Source organism: Hyperolius riggenbachi, chromosome 6 (assembly GCF_040937935.1).
Source record: "Hyperolius riggenbachi isolate aHypRig1 chromosome 6, aHypRig1.pri, whole genome shotgun sequence".
NCBI classification, from domain to species: domain Eukaryota; kingdom Metazoa; phylum Chordata; class Amphibia; order Anura; family Hyperoliidae; genus Hyperolius; species Hyperolius riggenbachi.
Genome location: NC_090651.1, coordinates 92,096,331 through 92,121,910, shown reverse-complemented (window position 1 = coordinate 92,121,910; position 25,580 = coordinate 92,096,331). Strand labels below are relative to the sequence as shown.

Here is a 25,580-nt window from a genome sequence, read left to right as displayed (position 1 = left end):
ACAGTTTAGAGAAGTCACATTTGCCACTGGATAAATAAGGGAAGGGGGGGGGGGGGTGGCAGCTCCTACAGCTATTAGAAACCAGGATGAACTGCAGAAAAAAATAAAAGCTGCTTGAATCCCTTTAATGTCAGTGTTTGTAGTAGGCATTTCCAGGCCATGATGCATGTCTGTGTCACTGCTCTGGGACGGAATTTTTCTCATACATTGCATGTTGCTCAGAACATGAGGAAGACAAACATGCATTTAAATGCCATTCCTTCAGCACTGATCATTTGATTATGTGCTATTAACAGACATGTCTGGCTACAACTTTCCTTACTGTTGCCTTCCTATGAATTAGCTAAAGAATAACAAACAGCGGAAGATAGAGTATATACAAGTAGATTATAATTGCTAAAACATATAACTGCTTCTTTGCTCACATGAACAGAGAAAGGTGACTGGGGTTTAAGATGCGGAGCAGTGCTTTTCAGCGCAGGAAGATTTGGGCGCATCCAGTGCCACCATAGACTAGAACAGGAATTACTTCTATAGCGGTGCTCAGTGAGTAACGTCGGCTCCGTCAGAAGACGGAGCTGAAGTCGCTTTTAAAACACAATAATTCAGCCTCCAGCAGTAGCTGGAAGCCGAATTGCATCATTCCCCACCATCCATGGTGGCCTGGAGGGGGAATAGTAATTAACGTGGCCGGGAACTTGTGCAGCAGCAGGATAAGCCATATACTGGCTGTATCCTGCGCCCAAGCCTCCCGGAGCCGATTTCAAATGTATGCTTAAGATGTAACTTTGATTGGCAAACTGGATAGAATTACACATGCAAGCTTTTGAGAACACAGCTAGTTACCTTCATCAGGCATATAAAAAATTTTGAAGCCCCGACGCCACTCCTCCAAGCAGCAAATTCCTCCTCCAGGGCCTCCATAGACATCTGCTGACTACAACCGCCTGCTGATTTGCATGTACAGCAATCAAGTGCGCAGTACATGACTGTGCAAGAAGGCTGGACTGCATGGTAACTGCTCTCTTCAGCCCAGGAGCTTTGAATGGTAAGCAGCAAGGCATTACTACTTTCATAACTCTTCCTAGCCATTACTTTTATAGATCATTACTTTATAATTTTCACCTTGAAATTAATCTGAGCCAATCTTAACGCTATGCTTCAACAGAAATATGTCAATGAGAAACCTCTCGTTACTCAACAGGCACAAACGATTCGAGTAAGAGCATGGTGTCTCCGGGAAAGTTTGAATTGAAAGCTATAGCTCGGATGCCATTTTTCAAATTTACATGATAGTAAATTTGTATTAACAAAGCATGTTGCACATATGAACTTTTTGCAATCAATATTTTTAAAATATTTGATTGGCTGGGTCCTGTAGCTCCATTTCCTGTTAAGAGGGCTGCAATTTTACTGGAGCGTAAGCTGTTCACACTCCTCCCCCATCCTGTACATAAAGAAGTCATTAGAAGAACTGGGAGGGGCAGCAGTCAGTCTATACTTGCATGCAAAGGTCATCTCACCTCTACTAGCCCCGCCCTCAGCAGAAAGCAATGTGAATACATGCTCAATCTCATAATACGAATCTGCTCAACTGGCCACACAATATAGCTGTACAACGCACTGCTGTGGTCATTAGTGGGCTAAAGACAAAGACATGAGAGGTATTGAGGCCATCTATCACTCACCCCCTCTTCTGAATTGCAAGTCATGCAAGTCATGCTGATTCTCTGGCTATAAAATACAGAGTCACCCACAAGTAACAAGTATGCGAGTTCTGATTTCCTCTAGCTTCTCTTTAATTTGCCTAATAGTCTCTAATTAAAAGTAAACAAACTGCTCTGTGGGTCAAAGGGCAACCTACATGATGAGGATGACTGTAGGAACATGAATACTCTTGGCTATGAAATTTGGGAAAGCTGCTCCATCAGGTGGGCTACGGTATGACAGCACCAGCTTGGTACACAGCACCTGCAGGGTTAATCCCCAAACAATGAAGTTACCATCTGTGGAGCTTTGAAATGCGTGTTTAATGGCAGCCTCAATCTTGTATGTAATGAAAGAGGAGCCGATGAAAATGATATTCTTTAACTCATCCGAAATCAATCCAATTCATTCCCCGCACAGATGGAAGAAGTGATCCGCTGCTGCAGAGCAGTTAATGCCTGGCGCTGAACAGGGAAAACTGCCCACAAATGAACTAACTTATCCTCGAAGAGTACACTCTGCACAATACGTTCTAAGCAGTTATAGGAGGCATCCGTTAACTTAAGTGAAATGTGAACAAAAAATGTAATACAAAAACTGTATATGTAGCGACATCGCACAGTGTGCCTGTGGCGAGATAATGCTCCCCATGGTAATAATACTACCAGCATGGGCAGTGTCTGGTATGCTGGGGCTGGCAGTGATCCAGGTTTGCAGGTCCATGTCCCAGTGCAGTGCCTCGTTTCAGCTAAAAGCTTGGGCTAAAATATAACGGTGAACATGAAATTTCCCAGGTAACTGGGTATGCAGATAGTACCCCAACCACACTCAGGCTAGTGTACACAGGTTAAAGGACACCCGGGGCAAAAATAAACGAATGAAATAAATGATTGTATTTATCTTTCTTCTCCTAAAAATTACTTTTTAAGATATTTCACGGTGTTATTTTATTAAATCTACTTTTTTAAGTTTTAACTGTTTTATTGTTTTTGCTCAATGACACAATCATTGAAGTATGCCAGAGCTAAAATCTATTAACTATTGACCCTTTTTATCTCTTTCCTGCTCTCAGACGCCATTTTCTGCTAGGACAGTGTTTTATAGTTGGAATTTCTTATCAGTGAGGGTCACATGGTAGTCACTTCCTGTCTGAGTCAGGACTGAGTCAGCCACTTACATACCTGATATTTACCGGCAGAGAAAGAAATAAGGAACACAGCCTGGTTATTTGTGTGCTTGGCACTGTACATGCGCCGGGTGTTTGCGCGACCTAGTGGACAGTGCCGTGCGCAGCAAGCTATGGGGGGGGGGGGGGGGGGGGGGGCTGGGGTGCGGCTGCATAGCTAGCATAGTTGCCCCAGTATAGGGAGTTTAGTTGCCTCAGTATAGCCAGTATAGTGCCCCAGTATAGTATAGCCAGTATAGTGCCCCAGTATAGTATAGCCAGTATAGTGCCCCAGTATAGCCAGAATAGTGCCCCAGTATAGCCAGAATAGTGCCCCAGTATAGCTAGTATAGTGTCCCTGTATAGCCAGTATAGTGCGCCAGTATAGTGCCCCAGTATAGCCAGAATAGTGCCCCAGTATAGCCAGTATAGTGCCCCAGGATAGCGCCCCAGTATAGTGCCCCAGGATAGCTAGTATAGTGCCCCAGGATAGCTAGTATAGTGCCCCAGGATAGCCAGTATAGTTCCCCGGTATAGCCAGTATGGGTAGGTGGTGCCCCGGCCCGTCCCCGCCGCTGTTATTACCTTAACAGCGGCCGCTCTCCCCTCTCCGGCGCGTGTATTTATTCTAGCAGCGTATCTCCCGGCTGCTCTGTGTGATGTGGCAGGAAGCAGAGCAGCGGCTTCCTGTAACGGCGATATGTATCGCCGTTACTATGGTAACCGAGCCCTGTTTCCTGTGCATCACACACAGAGCAGGCGGGAGATACGCTGCTTGAATAAATACATGTGCTGGAGAGGGGAGAGCGGCCGCTGCTAAGGTAATAAAAGCGGCGGCCGCGGGGACAGGCGGGAGGGGGGAGGAAGAGGACAGTCCTGCGTCCCGCGGACCACAGGTTGGGGATCCCCGCACGGCACACCAGGCAACATCCCGCGGCACACTAGTGTGCCGCGGAACAGCGGTTGGGAAACACTGCTTTAAGGGATATTAGCCTGACTTCAGGTTGCCATTCAGTAGTATGGCTGGATTATCAATTAAAGTGAACCCGAGGTGAGACTGATATAGAGGCTGCCATATTTATTTCCTTTTAGGCAATACCAGTTGCCTGGCTTGACTGTTGATAATCTGCCTTTAATACTTTTAACCATAGACCCTGTACAAGCCTGCAGCAGATCAGGTGTTTCAGACTAGATTAGCTGCATGCTCTTTCTGGTGTGACTCAGCCACTACTGCAGCCAAATTAATCAGCTGGGCTGCCAGGCAACTGGGATTGTTTAAAGGAAATACATATGGCATTGTTCATATCCCTCTCACTTCAGTTGTCGTTTAATGTAAGTATATTCTTGGCATGTGTCAGTAGACATTACATGCAAGCGATTACTGCTCAGTCTGGCATGATACATTGATTGGTCAGTTGACTGTAGTTTTAGATTTGTGAACATCTCAAGGGACAGAGGTGGCCAAGCCTGGAAAAAGCTCTCTACAGTGTCCTTACCTTATCAGATCTGACATAGTAAGGGCAGGTTCACATGGGCATATGCGGGTAGCACATTTAGCCACCCAAGAGCATATTGCACTTCCCCACCACCCCTTCTTTCTCACCAAAAATTGCTGTATCACAATCCACTTGAATATGTGTAAGAAAGTTGGAAATTCTGTACAAAGGGGGACAAAAAATACACGGTATTTACTATTCTACTTAAACAGAACAGTTAATGTTTATCTTTCAGAGAATGAGTATGGTACTTGCTAGAAACAGGCCATGGTGCCAACAGCAAGCTCTGGTGCCAAAACCTCGCCAACCTTTCTATACACAGTATCTGTGAGCGTCTACCACTATAGCAGCCTGAAGTGCCCTGCAATTGTATTGGTTGGTATACTATGACATTTGCATAAGCCTGAGCTCTTCCATCATCCATTGTTATTGCTGTGAGGTGCTCCTCGCTGGCTCCTATACAGCAATGTGAGTCTTGTGTGGAATGTGGAGGCTAGAGTAAAATGAAAGAAAAATAATCCACAGGTATCAGTGTACATTCCTCTGGTATTTAGAACAGAGAAGGGTGAGGCTTGTGGCACATGTAATAACAGCTACAATAATACCATCATATGGATGCATTAACAGCTGCCAAACCAACAGCAGTGGCTGATGTTCTGAACTTCCAGTAATAAAAACAACTGTGGGAAGAGGGTGTAAGCTAGTGGGATACTACACTGGCCGCCACATGAGCAATACACACGTAGGACATCTGTATTCTGAACCAAGCAGTTATTCCCATTATATTAGCTGCTGAAGTAGTATGCAAATATTGACATCTTATAAAGTCATCCTTGGCTCCACCCCTTATGCCTCTCAGACCTCCTTTTTGACCCTTAGTGACATATGGCCACAATGGGAAATAGGAAAGCTCTGGCGCTACATTCATTTTATTTCGGCCAATTTCAGCAACCGACAGCAATATGCACACATGCACTTTTTTGTGCAGCTCAACTAGGCAATGTATTTTTTTTTTCATAATACCAGTTTCTATTGCCTTTTTTTGTGGTAAGCTTGCGTTAAAAAGGTGCAGAGACTGTTTACATTAGTGCTGCTATTGACTCAGCATACAAGAATAAAATGATATCTAATGTGTGAGCAGCCAGAGTCAAGACTAAATCATCTAAATCACTGCAGGATCAGAAAATGGAAGTTGGAAGTTTCTCTGAAGATGAACTGAAGGCATGAAAAAGTTCAGGCTACAAGATGTCTATGGAAGCTACATGTCTTGCTCTACATGGGCATTTAGGACAATAAATTAGGGCAATTTAGTTCAAGGAGATGTGTGTCTAAGGGAACAGGCATGGTTCCACCCACCATAAAATCGCAGTACAAGAAGAAGTTGTAAGAGTACCTCCCCTAGTCCTGTACAGGGTTGACGGCTAAAAAAAACCCTAATGGCCCTTTTCCACAGGCCGCATTTTTGGATCGCTGCATTTAACTGATCGCTAGGGCACCATGAGAACATGTAAATGTTTTTTCACTGATGCGCTTCAATCGCAAAAGTGCTGCAAGCAGCATTTCCTGTGGAATTGTGATCCGGCCCTATAAGGTTTTTAGAAGCCTGCTGCGAATGGTCGGTAAAAAATGTGCTTATGTTGAAAAAAGTCAATCAGCTTCATAGCACATTTGCGATGCCGCTCACTATTTTCAGTGGAAAGAAAGACCCCTAAGGGTGTTTTCACATTAAAGAGACTCCGTAACAAAAATTGCATCCTGTTTTTTATCATCCTACAAGTTCAAAATGCTATTCTAATGTGTTCTGGCTTACTGCAGCACGTTCTACTATCACCATCTCTGTAATAAATCAACTTATCTCTCTCTTGTCAGCCTGTGTCTGGAAGGCTGCCAAGTTCTTCAGTGTTGTGGTTTTGCTATGAACTCCCCCTTCCAGGCCCCTCTATGCACACTGCCTGTGTATTGTTTAGATTAGGGCAGCTTCTCTCTTCTCTTATCTTTTACAAGCTGGATAAATCGTCCTCTGAGCTGGCTGGGCTTTCACATACTGAAGAATTACAGACAAGGGCAAAGCTGTTTGCAGGAAGAAACAAGCAGCCTGAAACTTCAGTGCATGAGAACTGCAGGGGAAAGAAACACACAAATGATCTCTTGAGATTCAAAAGGAAGGCTGTATACAGCCTGCTTGTGTATGAATGTATTTTCTATGTGTGGACATACTGTACATCAACCTACTTCCTGTTTTGGTGGCCATTTTGTTTGTTTATAAACAAACTTTTTAAAACTGTTTTTAACCACTTTTAATGCGGCGAGGAGCGGCGAAATTGTGACAGAGGGTAATAGGAGATGTCCCCTAACGCACTGGTATGTTTACTTTTGTGCGATTTTAACAATACAGATTCTCTTTAAGTCTGTTGCAGCCCAATGGACAACATCATTGCATCGCAACGTATGCTTTGCTGTATAGTTGACCCGCACATCTAACATGCAGTGGGACTTTCCGTAGCAATGCAATACCATCGCAACCTGCAATGTGAAAAAGCCCTAAGACCGCTTTAGCTACAACTTTATACTGCAAAAGGTCAAGCGGAAAAATATACACTTGCATTCTGACACTTAATAGTTGCATGAAAGGCAAAGTTCCCAACAGTTCTCTTTGGGAACCCAGTACCTCTGTCCCTCTTTCTCCTTAATTTGACTCTCTCTCAGGACTGATGTACAGATATGTGTTAATATACGTATTTTGATCCTTACATTTTTAAATTGACTATAAACTATAAACTTTATTCTCATTCTTTAAAACTAATGGTTTTTTTTCCGCTTAAATGTTATCATGGAGTAACACTAATGATGATAGATAGGACCAGCATGGTTTGAATGATAAAACTACATCTTTTGCTTAGGAATTCTTTGTGGTGGTGTGTGGCAGGGGCGTGCCTAGAGGTGTGGCAGGGGCGTGCCTAGAGGTGTGGCAGGGGCGTGCCTAGAGGTGTGGCAGGGGCGTGCCTAGAGGTGTGGCAGGGGTGTGCCTAGAGGTGTGGCAGGGGCGTGCCTAGAGGTGTGGCAGGGGCGTGCCTAGAGGTGTGGCAGGGGCGTGCCTAGAGGTGTGGCAGGGGCATATCTTAAAGTGTCCCTCTTTCTTAATTAAAAAAGTTGAGAGGTATGGAAAGGATTCAGCCCTGGGACACACTGAGTGTGTGAAAAGCGCGCACAGTGTCTCAGGCCTCACAGCACTTCGCATACATAGAGAGAATGCAGGTATGGCATGAAGAGGTTGCTGCATTCCCCCTTCCTGTATTACACTGCTAGGCATAGTTGTTGGCCCTGTGGAATCCTGTGCGTATGTAAGGTGAAGCAGGGACACACAACACCTATCTGTTAGGAAAATTTTACTTTACAAACTTGTGAAAACTGAAAATCTCCCCAGAATGCAGAAAGCAATGTCAACACGCGACAGGCAGCATGTGAGGTGCTGATGGGATCACAAGCCTGCTAAAATGCATTATCAGTCTCTGGGGGGAATTTATAGCTGACAACAGAATGTGCTAACCTTCCTGCTGCTCCATTTTTGAAACAATCTGAAATACTTTGTATTCTTTAAAGGGGAATTTCACTTTTGTGGAGAGAAACTGAATGCTTTCAGTGCAGCTCAAAGTATTACAAGGATTAATGGCAAACAATATTACAGATTGCTTACCTTCTTGTTATGTGCATATGAAACAGTGCTTCTCGGAAGAAAAAAAAAAAGGTAGAAAGGACTGTAAATGCTGGCAGTCACTAATTGGTCCAGCTGTTAAAATGCATAAATATATAACAAAATAATTCATGTAACTGATCACTCCTGGAGCAAGATGAGAATTTCTGGACAGTCTTTTGCCAACTGTACTCCAAACAGAGCACACAGAGAATTGTCGCCAAGGAGGGCAACTTGAGCTTTCTGTTAATTTTCTGAAATTTATAGCTGGCTGAAAATTCAAATAAAAAGATCATTGTTAATAACTTCAAATTATAAATTGTGGCCCCGGCAATTCAATTAGAGATTGTTTTTCTTCTTATCTACCTATATAATGTGTAGCAGCAGCACCAACGCTCTATCCAGCCTCTAGCTTGGAAAGCAGAATAAAACCCACCTTCTCATTAGTGTCAGTCTCGTGTCTGTCTGGCTCTACTTTACATTGTGTAATGCAGGATAATACTGAAGTATCTTCAGCAGGAATACCGTGGATATGGGAAGATTTATCTCATCCCAGTGGCATTTAAGGATAAATGTCATTTTAAAACCTTCCTTCCCAAAAAGCTTTACAATAGCCTGTGACCAGTAATGTGCAGGCCCAGGAATTTACCTTGAGGGTTGATCTCCCAGAACGCATTGCAGGGGGAAGCCAGTTTCCTGCTCCAGCACGTGATGCAGACCTCAGTAGGCAATGGTGGACAAGAGCCAATCTAATGCAAAAACTATCCCTCTACAACACTATCTTTTATATTTTGTGAGCTTTGTGTTAATGTGAATATATTATATTATAACTTGATTACAGTCAGAGATTTGAGATGCTGGTACCCCATTGTTTACAGGCCGAGATTTGAGATGCTGGTACCCCATTGTTTACAGGCAGAGAGTTGAGATGCTGGTACCCCATTATTTACAGGCAGAGATTTGAGATGCTGGTACCCCATTGTTTACAGGCAGAGATTTGAGATGCTGGTACCCCATTGTTTACAGTCAGATTTGAGATGCTGGTACCCCATTGTTTACAAAAAGAACATTTTCCTGCACTGTCCTCACACTTTAGGAAGACTTTAATCTTTTAAAGGTGCTGCTCCTGGTGCTGGGTGGTGCCAGTGACCTATGTAAACAGTAGAAGAGACAAGAGCGCTCTTTTGGTGTAATACCTTCTAGCACTTACAGTGTTGTAAAATCAATCACGCTTCTCAGGCCTGCCAGTTGTCCTCTCCGACCCTGTGCCTGGCCAAAGCAACAGATGCGGTGTCTCCCGACGTGGAGCGGGTTGCGGTGGGTGGGGCTTGGTCACGCTGGAGCCGTCTTACATAACGCGTTTTGGCGCTAACCACGCCTTCGTCCCGCTTTTACAACACTAAGCAACTTTTTAGGCGTGAAATTTTAAGTAAAGAAGGTATTATACCAAAGGAGCGCTCTCGACCCCATTGTTTACAGTCAGAGATTTGAGATGCTGGTACCCCATTGTTTACAGTCAGATGCCGCACAAAGCCAAATTGGCATCCCAAAACATGGCCAGGCTTAACAGTTAGCATTACACAAATGGTGCCCACTAACTGTTTAATTTTCAGTGAAGAATCGCCTGATTGATCAGACAAATGCGACTGGATTGGCAGAAAAAAAAAACCCTCAGTGTTCTAAATTGATTGTGAACGATTCTAATAGTGATAGTTCAATGCACATTTAGCTGATTCATTGCATCTTTTACTTGGAACAAGAGCTTGCGAAATGAAATGCTTGCATGGAAAATAAAGTCCTTATACTAACAACATGGCAAAAACAATCAGAACATCCAGAAATCCAAAATATCAGTTAACTTTATGGAGAAACATCAGGACACAAGTAATGCTCTGCAGAGGCCTTCTGTCCTCAGTTCAACTAATTTTGGTGCTCTAAATATGGGAATCTCTCCTCGAATGCTGGATTTTGGTAATGGAGAATGTATTATGAACTGATAAAAATCAGACATATACCATAAAAGCATCCTCACAAAAATACTGACAAAAATACACTACGATTATATTAAGATATATACAAATGCATACAGATCTATTATACAAATGATCTGAAAATATTCACATAAAAGCAGGTTTTAGAGCATCGAATTTTCATCTGTTTGCAACTAAACTCGAAATAAAATATTAAACTGCTTAATAGATAGTGGAATAATCATAAATTCAACAACTCCTGAAACATTAAATGCATTTCGTGTCACATTGTTCACTTCTTCAGGACAAGGAATCGCATTTTAGTTCAATAGTAAAAGCGAATTAAAAGATCCTGCCACTCGTCTGGCACAAGGATCTGAAACCCCCACAGGAGTGAAACCGTAGGACAAGGATACCTATGGCGGCAGGCTGCACGTGTGAGCGGCCATTGTCTGAAAACTATATCAATCATTTAAAAGTCTCATACAAAAGTCTCAAATATCTGTAAAAGGTCTGCAATCACTTCTCCAGAGAGCTGGAAGCATTTGTGAGGGAAATCATTTTTATTACAAAAGGAAATGTTTTCTTTCATTTCAAGCTTACAAATTTTGTCGCTTTAAAAAGTACAAGTAATTAACACATGTTCATTTTGTGAGAGGAGAGGAAATGGTCTGTTAAATCCCTGTTCTACAGGATGTCTGACAGCAAGCTAAAAGCTATTCCGAGTACTCAGCAAGAGATCCTCTGCTGTGAAAGACAGCACTGAACAAAAGAGCATCTCTCAATCTGCAGGATAAACAATTCGGAATAACAAAAAACTGAGGAACTAATGAGATTTAACACTGAAACAGAATACTAATGTAAGACAATGACTCAATCCCAAATCACCTGATGGATCAGCTAGAAATACCAAATTACCAGTAATTTTGGAGAACATTATTGTGTGACAGTATCAAAACTGATCAACTGTCAAATCACATCGACTGCAATAGGAGTCTCACTTTTGGAGAGGGGATAAGGGGTATAAACTGCTCAAGAACTTCAAGATGACTAAAGGGATGCTGGGAAAAGCAATGTTTTATTTCCACAATAGGACCGATCACGTGACTTTAGAAGCACAGCAATAAAAGAAGTTCAAGGCAGTAAAGCAGTGCTCTTAGAGTCCTACTATTTTACTGTATTGTTGTTTAGTACATAGATGGGACAGCAATGTTATTCAACCCAGCATGACAACTACTATGGACTGTTTGGTGTGGCTGTTGCTATGGGATTTATGTACACCTCATATTGAGTGGAAGTGCCAAATAGGAATGTATTAAACGGAAGCAGTACAAACCATAAAGAAACTGAAAGCAGATTAGCCGACACTATCATGGACGTAAATGAAAGCATCCCGAGACCGAAGAAGCGCTGTGGACATGATATAGGAAGCCTGAGCGTTTACATCAGAAGTAGGTTTGAACAAAAAACAGGTAAACTATATTGTTCATGCATCTGTGCCCTCTAGTGTCTGTGGAGTGAAACTGCACATGAATCCTCCAATAATTCACAAAAAAGCATATAAGCAATCTGATCTAGTAACAGATATCCAAGTCTGTGAATGGCTGCTAAAAATCATGTGATCACGTCAGACTTCCGCTTCCTGTCTAGGCTTAAAGGCCAATTGAAGTGAGAAGAATATGGAGGATGCCAGATTAATTTACTTTTAAACAATACCAGTTGCCTGGCCGTGCAGCTGATTTGGCTGCAGTAGTGTCTGAATAACACCAGAAACAAGCATACAGCTAATCTTGTCAGGTCTGACAATAATGTCAGAAACATCTGAGCTGCTTCATGCTTGTTCAGGGTCTATGGCTAAAAGTATTAGAGGCAGAAAATCAGCCAGGCAACTGGTATTGCTTAAAAGGAAATAAATATGGCAGCCCTAATATCCCTCTCACTCCAGATTCCCTTTAAACAAGAAAGAGGCAATGCATGATTACATGACTGACCAGTTGTTTAGACTTCTAAATCAGTCACATGATCCTCCTGATCTGCTCCATCATCAATGTTCTTCCAGGAGTATGATAAGTAACTTGATCCTCACTACTGCGTAGCCGCACAGGTACTTTCTCGGACTGTAATAAATGTGTAACGTCAGCACTTTACTAGGTTTTAAACCTTATTCCTAGTCACACTATTACATTTTACTAGGTTTTTAATAGAAAGTATAGCGCGACTTCAAATGTCACAGCTGCTAATAAAGCCTCATAAAGACATAAGTTACTGTTGCCTAGAAGGAGTCCTCCTGATTGGAGTAGAGTTTGTGTAGGAGATTGCCTAAACTAGTGTATTTTTGTTTTGGTAGATTACTACTGTGTTCTCTCATGATTATCTTCTGGTCCTCTTTACGATGGGAGACAAGGTTCTCACAGATATTTACTAATAAGTATTGTGATAAGCGCGGTGCTTGAAATGTATCACAACACACAATAGATATCTTAATTACTTACATCCAGAACAACCTAAAACATAATTTAATGCTTTTAGAACACAAACACTTCATAGCAAGTCACCATTATAAATCAGTTACCACCATCTATCCTGGTTTTACAATATTTCTAAAATCTTTGTGTTTAATAGTTAAAAAAAAAATGTATATACACCTTGTTATCTGGCTCAGAGGGGGACTGCCTGATACCGGATAATGGTTCTTGCCAGTTGCTTGAGAGAGCCCCCTTGCCAGCTATGCAGAGAAGCATAGTGACTAACTAGAGAACCAGGCGCCATCCTCCTCTTATAGCCACCAGCTGTGCTGCTGCATCCCCCATAGGCTCCCAATGTGTGTCAGGTGACCCCATGCTTGTCAGGTGACACACATCAGGAGCCTACGGAAGATGCAGCAGCACAGACGGCAGCTGTCAGAAGTGGGGAAGAAGATGGAACCCGGTGCTATGGTAAGTCGCTCCGCTCCTTGCTGCTCTCTATAGCGGAGGATGAGACAGAGGCACACGCCCCCACAGAATACAGCGACTTGAGAGTGTCAGCTGCTTAACTGCTGGATTGCAGATCTTACAAAAATAGAGAGCCAAGCAACCTCCTAAAACTCCCCAAAAGTGAACAGACATAAGGGTAACAAAACAAGGCTAACACAAGAAGCTGCAGGCTGTACCAGCGTTTCCCAACATCACAGCACATACTCCTCAAAGGAATACTGTATATGGGGGGGGGGGGGGGGGGGGGGGTCGGGGGAAAATGAGTTGAACTTACCTGGGGCTTCTAATGGTCCCCCGCAGACATCCTGTGCCCGCGCAGCCACTCACTGATGCTCCAGCCCCGCCTCCGGTTCACTTCTGGAATTTCCAACTTTAAATTCTGAAAACCCCTGCGCCTGTTTTGCCGTGTTCTCGCTCCCGCTAATGTCACCAGGAGCGCACTGCGCAGGCCATACTGGACCTGCACAGTACGCTCCTGGTGACATCAGCAGGAGCGAGGACACGGCAACGCAGGCGTAGTGGTTTTCAGAATTTAAAGTCTGAAATTCCAGAAATGAACAGGAGGCGGGGCCGGAGCATCAGTGAGTGGCTGCGCGGGCACAGGATGTCAGCGGGGGACCATTACAAGCACCGGGTAAGTTCAACTCATTTTCCCCCGACCCACCTAGAGTATTCCTTTAAATGCATGACTGTGTTGGCCAAGTTCCCCCTACTGTCACATATCCCTTGACAAATATAGGGTTGTTGTTTTTTTTTTTTTTTTTTAGAACTTATAAATGCTTTTAAAAAATTCCTTGATTCCTTTAATTAACGATTAACACAAATACTTATTCAGAATGGTTTAAACATGATATACAGCAAAAACAAATGTAATGGATAGACATTGACAAGTGCCCCCCTGGACCCCACTATAGTACCCAATGTACACATACGATTGGTTGGCAACCTAGGCTGCAGACAATGCTGCCACTCTTGCCCAAATATTCAATCAAGGGTGTGTGATCCACAAGAGTTCTTCAATAAAATGAGATTTTTTGGCAAGTAAAACCAGTGACTTTCCAGTGTGTATCTGTATGTGTGACTGCAGGTCCATCTGTAAGGAGGAATTACAGCCAACACGTTTCATTACATATTAATTAGCATTAGGAAAGGCTAGAATACCTGCCTGATTTTTACTGCTGTCTGTGCTCCTGATGGAAAGCTTTCCTCTTGGTGATCACTTGGGAAGGTAGTGATGGATAATCTCACCCAGGGTCAACAACAGCAATAAAGACCTGACACGATCTCTAACTTTCCACAGTCAAAGTCACAGAAGCTAAAGAAAAATGATAGATCCTCATAATCCTACCCCTTCTGTACATACAAATACAATACCAACAATCTGCATCTGCCAGGACATAAGAAGAAGAAAAGCAGTAAAGTTTAGTAAGTTATTTCCACTTACCCAGCTTAGAGGCACCTTCTGGGGGGTATTCTGGAAACTGCCCCTCTGAAGGGACACTCACAGTCCTGCGGAGACTCCGGCTCTTGCTGGTGCTGGCTTCCAGATTCTGGTCCTGTACAGTGTCTCCGGACATCTACAAGAAGACAAGGGACAGGGCTCAAGATGACTATGTAGAGCAACGATAGCTGCTAATCCCCTTGCAGCTAAGACAGATAAGTCAGCCCCCCCCCTCTTGATCTCTTTATCCAGTGTGTGATTATAAACCCACAAGAAGCACCTAAGTCCTCTTTCGTAACACACTCACCCCCTCTAGTGGATTTATGCAGGTACTGACGTCAATTCATGTCACAACAGTTTATGGTATCTCACAGGACAAGTCTGTGCACATAATAAATATCTCTGGATGAAAGGAGAAGCAGGTGCTTTTTTGCAGCATTCCATATCAGCAATATGTGACCCTACCCAGTACTTGTGTAAATTATGCTGTAGTAAATGTGTCAGATTCTCAACAGAAGCCCTGTAACTGTTGCCTGTAATTGGACAATAACAGCTTGGCGTTATCAGATTAGGCTGTATCCATTAGCTACATTAGTAAATGAGTCTGCTAAAAAGTAGAAAAAAACTACACAAACACACCAGCACTGTGCTACAGAAGCATTTCTCATGGCAGCTAAATACTTCATTTGAAAAGCAATAACAAGAAAAAAAATAGCCAGCTTAAAGTGACAAAGTACATTTTTTTTATTGTTTGGAAGAAAGCAACACAGGATACAAGCTTCAAGTGAACCTGAACCAAATAAAAATATTTAAACTATATAGATGATGTACCGGCAAATGACTATTGCATACTTAAAAATGAACTCCAGTGAAAATTATGTAATAAAAAAAGTGCTTCATTTTTACAATAATTATGTATAAATGATTTAGTCAGTGTTTGCTCATTGTAAAATCTTTCCTCTCCCATATTTACATTCTCACATTTATCACATAGTGACATTTTTACTGATGGCAGGTGATGTAAGTGAAAGGAGATGCTGCTTGCTTTTTTGGCAGTTGGAAACAGTATAAACAGTAAACTGTAAACAGCCATTTCCCACAATGCAATGAGGTTCACAGACAGGAAACTCATCACACTGTGGGAGGGGTTTCTCTACAATATTAGCCATACAGACCCCCCCCCCCCCCCCCCCTCCTGAAAGGGGGCATCAGCTACTGATTGGGATGAAGTTCAATTCTTGGTTACGGTTTCTCTTTAACTCGCCATCAGTTCCTCTCAGACGCTCACCATTTTCATCTACCAGCGATCCCTTCTAGTTCTGACAGGATTTTGTCAGAATTGAAATATATCAGTTGCTGTCAGTTATAACTTAATGAACAACTGATGAGCAAGGTAATGTCCATGTTTACATATGGCTCAAGTGGGCAATATTACAGTTTAAAAGTGTGCTGACCAGGAAGCTGAGAGGTGGGGTAGTATATAGTATTCATACAGGCAGTGTGTTTTTAGATAATCTAGTAAGAGTTCAACTTGGCCAGAGCTTAGAGAAGGAATGGCCTAAGTTAGAGCACATGCTTGTCTGGAAAAAGTGAGTTTTGAAGGAGCATTTCAAGATTTCAAAGGACAGATGTGTTGTGGAAGGGCATTCCAGAGTAGGGGTGAAGCACGTGAGAAGTGTTTATGTGAATTGGAGGATTCTAGTGGTGGACTAAAGATGGTCGTGTGCATATCTGAGACTGTGGTTGGTATCTGGAAACTAGTGAGGAGATGCACAAGGTAGAGAGATTGTGGAGAGCTTCTTAGGTTTGGTTTTTAAGTTTGAAATGGACCCTCTTGCTAATTGGCAACCAATGAAGAGCTTGACAAAGAGGAAGAGCAAGCAGAGAGATGAATGAGAGGGGCAGCAGAGTTCAGTACAGATTGGAGTGGTACCAGTCGATTAGTTGGTAGTCCACAAAGAAGTATATTACACTAGTCCAAATGAGATATTACTAAGATTTTTAGTTTTGTCCTGAGTGAGAAAAGGTCGGATGTAAGATATGTTTTTGAGTTGGAGAGGCCAGGAGCTGGTTAGAGAGTGAATGTGAGGAATACATGAGAGAGAGGAGCACCGTTTTTTATCTATTTGATATTTGCATTCTGCAGTGCAGTATATTTTTTTTAACTCCTCCTGTTTCATTATAGAGGTTTAATAGTGTTATCTTGTTTTTTTTTTTTAGTGTTAATTTACACCATTATTTTGGCACTTGCTAATATAGCTTCCAAATACCACCAATTAAAAAAAACCTCAAACTAAATTGAAACTGTGAAGCGCCTCTAACCTCAATGATACAGCCAGCAGCACAGATTGCAATAGAGAGCAGCACAGAGACAGTTGTCAGACAATCACAGGCTGCAGCTCTGGAAGTTTGCACCGCCCCACACAGCTGCTCCTGACTGGGCAAAAAAAGTGATTTATCATCTAACCAAAGGCCTTGAATAAAGACACAAACAAGCTGCGCCCGTGAGTGCTTACACAGGAAAACATTTTCACCGGGGGTAAGGCTTTAGAAAACATGACAATGAACTCAGCAGAAAGGCTGCAATCTGAGGGGATATAAAATGACTGAGCCTTCCTTTATGAACTCTACAGAGTGGCACATTAATATAAGCTGGTTTGCGGTGGTAGCTAATAATTAGGCCCATACAGGGAGCAGAAACACAGGCATTAGCTGCACTGATCCATGGGAACCTGCCACACACAAAATGACTTTGTCAGGCTTAGTAATAGCAGAACTGCCGGTCTCACACAGAGCCCGAGCTGCAGGATACAATCACGAACATGAACAAATGCACAAGAATCACCCGTCTGGAGACTTCAACCCACACAAGCCATTTCACCGCTATAAATACTAGCCCTGAATCTTTGCTATGTAATGGTGCTTGATTCAGGGTTATTTTATTTCCTGAGGTAAGGTTAATGCACAGCATACATACTGAGAGATACATCAGTGGGCTGCGCTATAAGGCCAATCACTGCAGCTTCTGAGGAGAAGGCATGCCATGATAATGACACAGCCAGAGAAATGTACCTCTCTCGGCAGCTCTGGGCACTGCCAGCAACAGGGAAACACATTTTTGGCAGCTTTCTGAAGAGTTCCCTTCTGTGTGTTTGTCATCATTCGTGCGATGAGTAATCCATTCAGCAACAATGAGAGGCAATGGGGCTCAAAAGTGGATTTTACCGGATAACGGGTTTAAAAACGCATCCTGGATAGTGGGCCAAACCTAAACATTTAAAGTCACCATGGAAAGTAGCAGTATATAAAGTTTCAATGACTTTTCAAAAGGAACAATATTTGTAGTTTATTACTTTTTTTTTTCGTCCTACAAAAGTATTTTCTCCACAAGCTACAAACACTCTTTCTCAAGCCAGTTGGCTGAGTAGGAACGAATTAGGAAATAAGCAGGGAAACAAGCAATTTGCGTCACTACCTCACAGATACTTTACATGGAATTATGAACACTAGCCCAAAAAAATCCTCTGATGAAATAGTAAAGATAAAAATCAGCGCCAGCAACTGAAATAAAAAGCAAAAACAAAACAGTGGCCGCCACAGAGTGAAGACGATGTCCCCCCCCAAAAAAAATCGGAATAATTGATGCAGTAAATTTCAGCGCAGATCAAATAAATACATAAAAGTCATTAAGCATGTTACACAATCCATGCTCTTGATCAGGGGAGTATCTACAAATCATGGGGTCCGACCATCAAAACTGATGGGCCCACAATGCTCACACCCTTTCCCTTGTCTACCCCCGATATCCCTCACAGCCTGGGGGACCATTTTGTAAAGGTCATAAAACAAGTGTGGACAGCGTAATCTTCACATCCATTACAAGTGTAGCCACAAAAACACCTGATCAGAAGGATAGACACCTTTTTTGGGGAGGGAGAGTTGGAACTTGGGGCCCTCTCACAGCTCTGGGCCTCCATTGCAGGGGCTGCTCCGGTGTAGCTACGTCCCTGCTCTTGATCCACAAAGGGTGGGCGACTATCGCCAATATCAAGTAAAATTAAGGCATACCAACCCGTAACAATCCAAGGTATAAGGTTGTAAGACAGGTAGATGTATGCGGAATCCTCAGGATCTGAATTGCAGACTCCAGATGGTCACCAGTCCTACTTCAATACCTAGATGTTTCCATCCTCCTCACCCCAATACTGGTGATAAATATAGATACGAAACCCAAAGAATCTACGTGCAAACAGCTTATTCAGTGGTAAAATGGTTGCCAAAACGATTAAATGTATGCGAGTGGGGATTGTAAAATTGGTGTGATTTTAATTTGTGGTACTCACTTACGTCAGCCCCATATGCAAGTTTTTATATATTTATTGTTTGGACAACCATTTTACTAATAAAGAAGCAATTTTCACGTAGATGCTCTGCATTTTATAATAACAGTGCATCCGGGAAGAATTCACAGCGCATCACTTTTTCCACATTTTGTTATGTTACAGCCTTATTCTAGAATGAATTAAATTCATTTTTTTTCTCCAGAATTCTACACACAACCCCCCAGAATGACAAAGTGAAAAAAGTTTACTTGAGGTTTTGGGAAACGTAAAAAAAAAAGAACTGAGAAAGCACATGTACTTATAAGTATCCACAGCCTTAGCCACAAAGCTTAAAATTGAGCTCAGGTGCATATCCTGCTTTCCATCCTTGAGATGTTTCTGCAGCGTAACCCTCCTTGGCGGTATGATCCTTTCCTGATTTTAGGGTCTCAAAGCGGTACAATTTTTTTATGTGCTTTTAGACCCTAAAAGCAGGACAAATACCTACTTGCAGAGAGATCTGAAGCAGCCAATAAGTACAAATGAACAACAAGTGTCAGTGGCAAGGCAGAAGGCGACCGCAGCCGAGAAGGACAATGTCCAAAAGTCCACACAAGCAATGAATATATAAAGTCAGCGCAGGTCTATAGTAATACAGATTTCGTCATTTTCTGGTATACAGGATCTTCGAACAAAAAGGTAAAGAAGCAAGGCTTACCAGATTCCAACAACCCACATTATAAGGTTGTAAACGAGTTTGATAGATGGTCCGCAGAACTTTCAAATGGTGTCGTTTCACCAGCGATGTTGCACACCACAAATTCCTCCGGGATATATTAGTCTTGCGTCATCAGGGGAGGAAAAAAACTCTCCCCTGATGATGCAAGATTGCGAAACCGGTCGGGAAGGCGACAGGCGGCACCATTTTATTTGAGGTCTTCTATTGACCATATTATGCACGCTACTTTTTCGGGGTTCCCAGTGCACAGGCCCCGTATGTGAGTTTTTTATCCTTGTTTTTAAATTGTTTTACTTGTTATGTAATAAAGATGGTTTACACTTAGATGTGCCGTACATCTCTTTCATGTCACTATCCTACTGGACTCCCCTTTGGCGAGTCTCTGCGACCTCAGGATATCTAATATATTCCGGAGGAATTTGTGGTGTGCAACATCGCTGGTGAAACGACACCATTTGAAAGTTCTGCAGACCATCTATCAAACTCGTTTACAACCTTATAATGTGGGTTGTTGGAATCTGGTAAGCCTTGCTTCTTTACCTTTTTGTTCGAAGATCCTGTATACCAGAAAATGACGAAATCTGTATTATTATAGACCTGCGCTGACTTTATATATTCAATAAGTACAAATGAGACGGGACACCGCTGGCTGCAAAAAGTTGCTGTGTATTGCGGAACAGGAGCAATACACAGCAACTTTTTGCAGCCTGTGGTGTGTCAGAGCACAACCCAAGCATGAAGTCAAAGGAATTGTCTGTAGACAATTTGAGACAGGATTGTCTTGAGGCACAAACATGGGAAAGGTTACAGAAAAATGGTCCTTTGAAGATCCCAATGAGTTCAGTGGCTTCCATCATCTGTGAGTGGAAGAAGTTCAAAATCACGAGGACTCTTCTTATAGCTGGCTGACCATCTAAACTGAGTGATTGGAGAGTAGGGCTTTAGTCAAGGAGGTGATCAAGAACCCAATGGTCAGGTCTGCTGTGCAGAGAACATTCCAGAAGGTCAACCATCTTTGCAGCAACCCACCAATCAAGCCTGTATGGTAGAGTGGCCAAATGGAAGCCACTCCTCAGTAAAAGGCACATAACAGCTCACCAGGAGTTTGCCAAAATGCACCTGAAGGACTCTCAGACCATGAGAAACAAAATTCTCTGGCCTGATGAGATAAAGATTGAACTATTTGGTGTGAATTCCAGGCATCACACTTGGAAGAAAACAACGCTCATCACTAGGCCAGTACCATCCCTACAGTGAAGCATTATGGTGGCAGCATCATGCTGTAGGGATCTTTTTCAGTGGCAGGAACTAAGAGACTAGTCAGGATAAAGGGAAAGATGACTGCTGCAATGTACAGAGGCATCCTGCATGGAAACCTGCCCTTGAACTGGGGCGACTGTTTGTCTTTCAGCAGGAAAATGACCCTATGCACATAGCCAAGATATCAAAGGAGTGGTTTCAGGACAACTCTGTGAAGGTCCTCGAGTGGCCCAGCCAGAGCCCAGACTTGAATCCAAATGAACATCTCTGGAGAGATCTTAAAATGGCTGTGCACAGATGCTTCCCATCCAACCAGATGGAGCTTGAGAGGTGTCGCAAAGAGGAATGGGCGAAACTGGCCAAGGATGTGTGTGCAAAGCCTGTGACATCATATTTCTCAGTTTTTTTTTTATTTTTTTTAATAAATTTGCCAAAACCTCATGTAAACTTTTTTCATGTTGTCATTATGGGGTGTTGTGTGTAGAATTATGAGGAAAAAATGAATTTAATTCATTTTGGAATAAGGCTGCAACATAACGAAATGTGGAAAAAGTGATGCGCTGTGAACAGTTTCCGGATGCACTGTATATTTATCCCGCGCAGATCCAATAAATGCATCAGAGTCTCTAAGCATGTTTTATAATCGCTGCTCTTGATCCAAAAAAGGAGGTTCCCTGAAAATATGACCAGGTCTTATATTTTTTTTTTTTTTGCTCCAAAAGACGCATTAGGGCTCTTTCACACTACAGACAGCGGTGAAAGGCTAAAACGCTGCGTTTTGGCTGCAGGCGTTTTGAAGGCGTTTTAACGCCTATACATTACAATCATTTGTAATGAGAAACGCTGCGGTAGGCCCAGAAAAAGCGCCTGGGAGCGTTGAAACGCAACGCTCCAAAACGCTGCGTTTAGTGTGAATGGTAAAATGAAAGTCTATGGACTTTCTTTTACCTAGGAAACCGCCAACTTCGGCCGTGGCGTTAAAACGCCGAAAAAGCCCTCTGGTGTGAAAGGGCCCTTAGGGTTTATTTTCAAAGGATGTCTTAATCTTCCAGCACTTGCCAACCCTAAGGCATAGCTCCCAACTGGCCCTCTTTTGGAGTGACAGTCCCTCTTTCCTCCTCATTTGTCCCTCTTTCAGGACTTTGTCCCTCTTTCTATGTAAATATATATATACACATCTCTACTAAAAAATGTGTTCGATTGACTCTAAACTTTATTCCCATCCTTTAAATTGATATATTACTAATTTTAAAATGTTAATATGAAGGAAAATGAACCAGGATAGAAAGGACCAGTGTGGTTTTCTTATGAAATCTTTATGGTATGAGTGACTAGGGGGTGTGCTGGGGGCGTGATCAGGGGTGTGACAGGGGCATGGCTTAAGTGTCCCTCTTTCTCATCTCAAAAAGTTGGGAGGTATACTTAAGGCCTGGCACCCCCTCGCTATCGCAAATCGCTTTCCGGAGCTCCGACAATGTTGCATGCAGGGAGATTACAACTTTGGCGATTACTCCTGTGGGATCACTCTAATGGGCCTTCAGTAGTGAAGCACTTTTGGAATTGCTTACATTTCCAAGAAGGCATAAGCCGACATTATTTTGGGTCTGGTGGAGTCTTGAGTGCAATTCTTTTGGGGGCTGTCTGCTTTCCTTAGTAAAGGGTTTATCTGTCCTGCTGCATTCTACTGTATTGCCAATTGATTTTAGTCTTTTACATGTATATCTTAGCTGCCTGGACACTATTTAAATTTACTATTATAAACAATTACTATTTTGGAATAGGGCTTTTATTTCAAGCATCCTCAAAAACCCGTCATCGTGCTAGGGCTAGCCCACAACAACCAATCAGACGTCACGTTACATCTTGGTTTACATCTTGGTTAGCTAGGCACTCTGAATTACTGCACTGGGCTTATAATAGCTGTCCTGTGCTTATAATAGCTTTCCTATTGCATAAGCTCACATTGGCAACTGACAACATAAATCCTGTACATTATTCTCTTGCAGGGAAGGCAACAATGGGCAGACCAAGGAGGAAATGAGAAAGTCAGCTTGCATCCAGTGTGAATTTACTGTGGTGTCAGATGGTGACGGAACATAATAATAAACAGCACAGGGGTCAGTGTGCGGTGTCAGTAAGGAGATCAGTGTGCATCTGAATGTGTCACAGGGCAGCAGCAGGTGACAGTGTTTTCATTTTGTTGGGAAAACACATGCAGCCTCCCAGGACTATATAAGAGATTGCGACGGAGCTGTAAATCATTGTACACAGCGGAGGGCAGAAATCAGCCCACACCTCTATGTAGCACAATATAAAATGCGTCGCTCTCTGAGGACCAGAGATGCTATTTATAGTCACAACAGAGGAAGAGAATCAAACAGGATTGTCCATCTACTTTTTTTGGGGGGAGTTTAAAGGGACCCCGGACAGAGGGATAAATCATTACTTACCTGTGGCTTCCTCCAGCCCCCATGGCCCCTTGGCATCCTCTTGCGTCCCTTCCATGGTCCCCCTGGCAGCTCCCGTAATCTGGTAAGTTTGGCTGAAGTTCTGCGATCACGCACCCAGCCCGCCATCACCCAGTTGGCATAAGTACCCTGCACGGGTCTCTTTCGATTGAACTGCGCATGATAGGACGCTTACAGCACCTAGCGTGATGATGCGCCGGATGCATGCACAACTTCAGCTGAAGTCACTGGACTACGGGAGCCACCAGGGGGACCACAGAATGGACCAAGAGGATGCTGGGGGACTTCGCGGGCTATGGGGGGCTGGAGGAAGCTCCAGGTAAGTCCAGATTTTCAATTTATGCCTCTGCTCAGGGTCGCTTTAAAGCATATTTAGAGATTGAATCTGGCCATGCAGTCACCCCAATGCAATTTTTTTTTTTTTTTTTACTTGCAGCATAAACTTTTTTTTTGCACTAAGCGGATGGGGTGTGTGAGCAGCCTGGAGCAAAAGATACAAGAGAGAAAACGGGAGCCCAATGGCGCAGTATGTCTAAGTAACACAATATGTGGAAATAATTGAGCAAAAGGTCTACTCACAAAGGTGGGTTGCTAGGGGCAACCAACCACTGGCAGCAGGTGGAGACAATGAACCCGACTTCACTCGGGGTGGTCTGTCAGGGCCTCGGCTGGTTGCTCTCCTTGATAAAAAGATGCACTAGGCTTGTGTAAAAACACTGTAGCTAATGCTTATACCCCTTCAACGGAGGGCGTTGAGGGGTAGATTTAGCACATATAGGGGATAAAGAGGTGTTCTGGTTATATAAAATACGTTAAAAACAACTAAAAATGAACAAGCGAGGTGGCTTACCTCACTGTCTAAGAATTTCGTCTCTGAGGTAAACCACCTCACTTGTTCCTTTTTAGTTGTTTTTAATGTATTTTACACAACCAAGGCGCCTCTTTATTCCCTATATGTATTTTTTTTTGCACTGTAGAGGAGGTGGCCAGAGCTGGATCATCCACAAGGCAAACCTAGGCAGTTGCCTAGGGCCTGGCAAAAGTCTTGGGGCCTAGTGGATGCATGCCCCCACCCAATATTACTAAAAAAAAGCAAGGTGACCATCAGCAGTGGAAAAAATACTATATTGCCTAGGGCCCCATTTCATCTCAATCCTTTTCTGGCGGTGCCAAATAATTCTACAGCACATTAAATAAAAGCATTTCACAAGTAAGGTTGGTTATTTATACGGATTTTGGCTACTGAACGCAGAACCTTGTCACCATTAGCTGCTTAGTTCCCGGGACACAAGTAAAGCACCTGGCGCTCCATAGACAAAAATTACCACTGCAATCTATGAGAGCACCTGATGTAGGCAGCACCCAAACCATCTGATCAGAATCCACTGACCATAGCGAATGCAGGTCCGGGAGCTTCCTAGGTTTGTCCTCTCTCTCCTAAATGTGTGGGTCTGGGGCCCCCTGGAAACCACGAATTGTGATTATGATTGGTGAGCGCTTTGCTAGCGACTTATCCATTTATCAGAGTGCTTTACGGAGCTTTTCAATTTTTTTTTTTTATTTAAAGCGAACCCGAGGCAAACCTCAGGTGAAAAATGGAATAAATACCTAAGGAGAGGGAAGCCTCTGGATCCCCCCACACTGTCAACCACTCCTCCGCTGCTGCCCGGGTCCTTCCAGGACATTTGGTCCACGCTCTACCTCTGGCATAAGCGTGCTGCACCCGCAAGAGCAAGGCTGTGTCTGTGCAGTAGTAGAGAGCCGCTCTGGCTTACAGCGCATGTGCGGCCACATTCACACACGTACAGTACGGCTGCGCTCAGATCTGAAGAGGCCTAGGTAAGCATTAATTTATGTACCTGAGGGTCGCTTTGGGTACACTTTAATGCTAGTGATTTTGCAGCCATCCTATACTTTTGCAGTGTTCTCCCCAGGCTCTTTTAGCCTGGTACTCCACCCGGCTAGTTTTGGTGAGCAGCCCGGCTGTTATCAGCTCACCTCCTCCTATGCTGTAAGCAGAGTTGCGCAGAAAAGCACCGACCCTGCATTCTCTCATTTTGCCCCACCCGGCTGCTTTTTCATTCCACTCGGCTACATTTTCATGCCACCCGGCAGGAAAAAAATTCTGTGGAGAACACTGCTTTTGTATTGGAGAGCAAATGCTCTGAAAATACTGCAGGATTGCAATTTGGGGTAATCACTCCTGTGGGTTCACTTCCATTGACCTTCAATAGCCTAGTGCTTTTGGAATTGAATAGAAAATAAAAATATCTATTGAAGTATTTAACATGAAGTAGTCCATCGAATTTAAGCACGGTGGTCTTGCAGTGTCATTCACTAAAATAA

General features: G+C 43.1%; 1 protein-coding gene across 7 annotated transcripts in view; it reads right to left on the bottom strand.

Moving 5' to 3' along the window:
* Positions 1 to 25,580, bottom strand: part of RASAL2 (RAS protein activator like 2) — a 476,310-nt gene that overhangs the window by 219,962 nt on the left and 230,768 nt on the right. For all 7 annotated transcript variants that reach the window (XM_068239650.1, XM_068239651.1, XM_068239656.1 and 4 more), the window contains exon 3: positions 14,449 to 14,581. In XM_068239650.1, coding sequence (XP_068095751.1) covers positions 14,449 to 14,581 — 133 coding nt within the window. The remainder of the gene's footprint in view (positions 1 to 14,448; positions 14,582 to 25,580) is intronic.